At 40.4% G+C, this 4,953-nt stretch overlaps 1 protein-coding gene across 1 annotated transcript in view; it reads left to right on the top strand.

Annotated features, from left to right (window-relative positions):
- Nucleotides 1–650: 650 nt before the first annotated feature.
- Nucleotides 651–4,953, top strand: part of si:ch211-63p21.1 — an 11,163-nt gene continuing 6,860 nt past the window's right edge. The window contains exons 1-3 of the mRNA XM_037976655.1: nucleotides 651–1,719; nucleotides 2,183–2,284; nucleotides 3,852–3,926. Coding sequence (XP_037832583.1) covers nucleotides 2,216–2,284; nucleotides 3,852–3,926 — 144 coding nt within the window. The 5' untranslated portion in view covers nucleotides 651–1,719; nucleotides 2,183–2,215. The remainder of the gene's footprint in view (nucleotides 1,720–2,182; nucleotides 2,285–3,851; nucleotides 3,927–4,953) is intronic.

Genomic DNA, 4,953 nt, shown 5'->3' with positions numbered 1-4,953 from the left:
AACACTGAATTAGTGTTAGTAAGTGTTAAATTATTAACTCCAGCAGATTTGATATTTGACACTTTATAAGAGTTAAGGTACCAACTCTCCAAAAAGAGTTAAATTAACACTTTCTGGTGTGGACCCATATAGACACTTTAAAAGTGTTGAAATCTAATCTGACAGTGTTAATCTGGGCCTCCTGGATTTGCTGTGTAGTTGAGATTAATCCTCAAAACATATTCTGAGGTCTAACAGATTGTGTAAGATCTTTGTCTAAAATTGTGCCATTAACTATTTGGAGTAATCACTAAATGGCTGTTAGCAAAATATCTTTTGAACTACTGAGTTGATTTTAATGAAACGTTCAAGGAATAATCATTTGATATACATCTAAACCTGAATAACTTAGGCAACCACAAGAGGCAGGATCCAGAGGTTCCTTCCTTAGCTTTAGCTATGCTTTCTAGTTTGAACTTAAAAAAACTGAGAACAATAATTCCTTTAGCCGGATGCAATTTTATCACTTAATCTTGCAGCTCTATTCTGAAGCAGATCTATTAAAAATCTTGACCTTTCCAGAATTGTACAGTAAAATGTGAAGGGAAAGCAAGCTGTGTTGCATACTGGGAGCCATCTTGTCCTTTCCCATTTCGTTCAGCTTTTGTTTTATTAGGGTAAGAATAATCAGATCTAACAGAGACATGAAGAGATGGAAAGGGAAAGGCAAAGGAACCTTCTTTGGGAAAATTGAATGGTATTTCTTCTCCGAGTGCACTACTTCTGCTGAAATTTCTGTGCATTCAAAAGTGTTTTGTTTTGTTTTTTGTTGTTTGTTTTTGTTTTTTGTCTTTTCGGATGGAGTGAATGCTAAATTAACAAAAGTTCATTAAAGGTGTTGCAGTAAATTAGCACAACGGATTAACAGGCACTGTTGGATTTTGGCCCAGTAGAACCTGTCCCCTACTTTCCAGATCAGATAAACCAAACTAAAATACAAAATCTTCCAAAGATTTTTCTGTATTTTCTGTAAACAGCCACAGAACATTTAGCACAGGGTTGATGTCAGCAGTTAATGCCAAAGTTTTAAGCAAAGCTATCAAATATACTCGTGCTGGGAATAATACTAATTGACTACCACACCCAAATTTAACTTATTTTGTATTTCCAGCTGACTGTGGCGGCCATCTTGTATTGGGTTGACTTCAAAAGTTAATCAGTTGTAGATGTCCATCCAAACATGACTTTCTGAGAGATTCATGAAAATCCACCCACTGGTTCATGTAATATTTTGCTAACAGACAGACAAACAGACGCAGATACACGGGCAAAAACTCTGAAGTCAGTAACAAACAGACATTAATCGAATGAGTTTAAGGTTAATGCTTTCCATCTCATATTCTTCATCTACTTTTATTTTGAAAGCGTGACCTTATTTTGAAAGGCCCGAACAGAAATTCCACTTCCCTTCGTGTGCGCTCGCGCCTTGTTTTGGGTATCTCTGATGCTGCTGAGTGACTGAGCGCGCGCCCCCGCGGACTGACTGTGGCTGCCTGTCATCAGCCGGGGCTGACGTCACACAGAGGATTTGCTACAATGTCAAACACACGCGAGCAGCGCGAGCTCCTGGCTTCCCCGCGCCACAATGACACGCGCCGCCTCATCCCGCCGCTCATCATGTAAAAACAAAACTCCACTCTTCTTCATGGCTTTATTCCACGTCCAAGGATGCTTTTAAAGGTAAGATGCGCCACTCTGATCTTTTTTCCTTTGTTAGTCAAAGCTTAGAACTGTTAGTTATCGGGATTCCCATTGTTATTTTTGAATGGATATACGTATGACTGTTTACACATCAACTAATGAAACGTTCTTACAAACGTAGCTGCGTCTTTCCTCGTCTTTTCTTTTCCTGTACGTGAAAAGTTCTCAGGCTGCTGAACACTGAATGATGCTCGTTACGTAATGGGAGTGCGGACACAGATGTTAGTGAGGTGCTTTGATGACAAATCTCTGATTCATAAGCCCGCTGTCTGCGTAAAGACTGCATCACTTCTACACCTCTGTAACAGCAAGGAGCTTCATGATTCATTACAGCGAAAGACACAAAGTCTCTGAGAGAAAAGCTACTATAACTGCTCTGACAACATGAGTGAAATCTGAGTGCAGATATATATTTCATCAGCCTGCCTTTGTGTCCCTGCAGGTCAGTGTGAGTGTTTGATCCTAGTCAGAGGTCATGCTGCGGAGGGAGTCTGACTCCCACAGCCTGTTTACCTCCGGAGAGACATCTGACAATGACTGTGAGGTGAGGCTGTGCATCTTCTACCTGTTACCTGTCAAAAGAAAAAGACAAAAAACAAAGCTGGATTTGTTACATCATTACTCAGCCTGACTTGTATTTTGATTGTTGTGAAGATATTTTTAAACCAAATCTGGCAAGCAGGTAATCTACAGGAATGTCTTTGATTGTTCAGTATGTAGATAGTTATTTTCTTGGCTTAAAGGGATATTTTGGCAATTTTACAGTGGGATTTGTGAAAAAAGTGATTGATTATATCTTACCTGTTGTAGATAACTTTTTGAATGGGCTCATTCTGAAGAGATAAGTCCTTGTTCACACTGTGTTTCCAGAAATCATCTTTCTATTTGTTCTTAGCAAAAGTATCATTGTAAACATGGTACCATTTGTGGAGATGTCTAGAAATGACCCAAAATGGTGCCGTAACTATACCAGGTCTGTATGTGGCACTGATATACACCAAAAACAGTTTTGGTGTTTAAATAATAGTGTTTGTATGAACTGTTGTGAAATTTTGAAGAGTAGGATTGTTTTAAGACAGCAGAAACATTTTGGAAGTAGGTCTGCACAGTTCATACTGGTAAGGTAAGCTTTATTGTGAAGTTGATGGTGCTGTAAAGGTGTCTTAGAAAGGTCTTAGCCTTGCTCCAGGGGGTTGTCAGTACACCAGGACTCAGGCGTCGTCCACACAGGAAGGTTGTTTCAGGAGCCCCAAAACTGTTTTTATAGAAACATGTTCTAGAGTCAAAAAATCCTAAAACGCCACCCTTGTGTTTTTGTGCTAACAGCCAAAAAGCAACTTTTTTGAAAAGGATGATGTCACACCTGCCCCTTTAACCTAGTCTATGACCCCGGATGTAACAACAACAATAAGGGTGGACGGCGTGCTTGTGTTGCTGCTGCAGAAGCTCTCAAAGCTTTTGACCGCGTGGAAAAAGTCTTCATGAATTTCTCACATAACCTGTCTTCAAAATGGCTAGAATACCCCTTTAATTACGTGGCTTTTAAAGTCTGCATAACGTCCGTGTCTAAAATGGCAGTCTAATCAGCCTCCACTTCTGAGCACTTGAAAATCCAAGTAGGTGGAAAAGGTTACATCACTGAGCCATTAAGAGACGCATGATATTAAAAGTTTTGGAAACAATATGTAAGAACTTCTTTCATCCACCTCTGTTAATATGCTGCTGGCAGGCAGTAAAAGGGATAAGAGGCTTTAAAAAGTCAGCAGTTCATCCCTCTCTGTCTTTGTCTCTGTCTCAGATGGGGGCGAGTTGTGAGGAGGTAGCTATAGTGTGTTTGTGTGAGGCTGGTCCCTGTACACTTTATTCAGGAGCACACACGCCTACGCCGCTGAGTGCTCAGGCTTCCTGCTTCAGTGTCTGTGGCCGCTGCACAGCCTGCTCCGAGAGGCTTCCTCGGCTGCAGTCGTGCTGTAAACGCACGCCTGACCGCGTCTCTGATTCTTTACCATACATGCGCTTTAAAGGAGCTGTTGGCGGCAGCTGTCGGGTCGTGTGTTTGTTTTCAAGACCAGTCAGTGACTCTCTGCTGTCTTCTTGCTTTCTGTTGGCAGGACACTCGGCTGTGTGAACACTGTGGAAAAAACAGAGTCATGTTAACCAGGTACTCAGAGGGATATGGCACAGAGGTAATGTGTTTCCTTATTGGTTTGCTTTGTGTTCCCTTCACCTGATTCATGATTTAAAGTTGCAAAGTGCTTCATGTTCTGTACTCTATAGGTCTCCTAAAACTCAGAAGACCTAAAAAGTTCTTAAAAAGTTCAAGATTCAAGGACACGAGGCATACATGATTGAAGCCAAATTCAATTTTCTAGTGGTGCCCCAACCACTCCTCCTACTCCTTGGTCCTTAAATCCATGTCATAAGGGGTAGAAATGAAAACATTACACTAATAAAAATAGGACACCTCTTTAAAAAATTAATATGTCATCAGTGCCCATTTCTTTTACAGAAACAAATGCACATCATTAAGTCCGTACCAGGATCACCATACTTCTTATCTATCTTGCAACAGACTTTGGCATTTAACATTATTATTTTTGTTTCATAAGAAAGTCCAGCAACAACACTAAATGACATCAGAGTACACTAAACTAGATATCTCATTGGTTGTTGTAACTGAAATATTTCAAATCTAGAAAATGCTTTTTTTTTCTTCAATTTTTTATGTTTGTTACCAATAACCCCCTATATAGATAGTTGTTGTAGCATTTGCAAATTAAAAAAAATAAATAAAAAATTGGCTTGAGCACTGAAGGTGGTGTAAATGTCTATTATAAGTATACCAGTTCACTCCTTTTACTCCTCTACCAAATAAAGTGCATTTTTTAGAGCCTAAAATGTTCATAAAGTCAAGCACATACCTCTGACCTGGTAATAATTTACATAGTTCCGTTTAATGGTTGCAGAATGAGTAGCAAAGTGGCACAACTGTGAACCCTAGAAAAAAGTTACCCCTTAGACGAGTTATCGTTGTTCCATCCATCCATCCATCCATCCATCCATCCATCCATCCATCCATCCATCCATCCATCCATCCATCCATCCATCCATCCATCCATCCATTCATCCATCCATCCATTCTCTTCTGCTTATCCAGGGTCGGGTCGCGGGGGCAGCAGCCTAAGCAGAGAGACCCAGACTTCCCTCTCCCCA

This window comes from Kryptolebias marmoratus, linkage group LG7 (assembly GCF_001649575.2).
Source record: "Kryptolebias marmoratus isolate JLee-2015 linkage group LG7, ASM164957v2, whole genome shotgun sequence".
NCBI lineage: Eukaryota > Metazoa > Chordata > Actinopteri > Cyprinodontiformes > Rivulidae > Kryptolebias > Kryptolebias marmoratus.
This window is presented reverse-complemented; position numbering and strand designations above follow the sequence as displayed.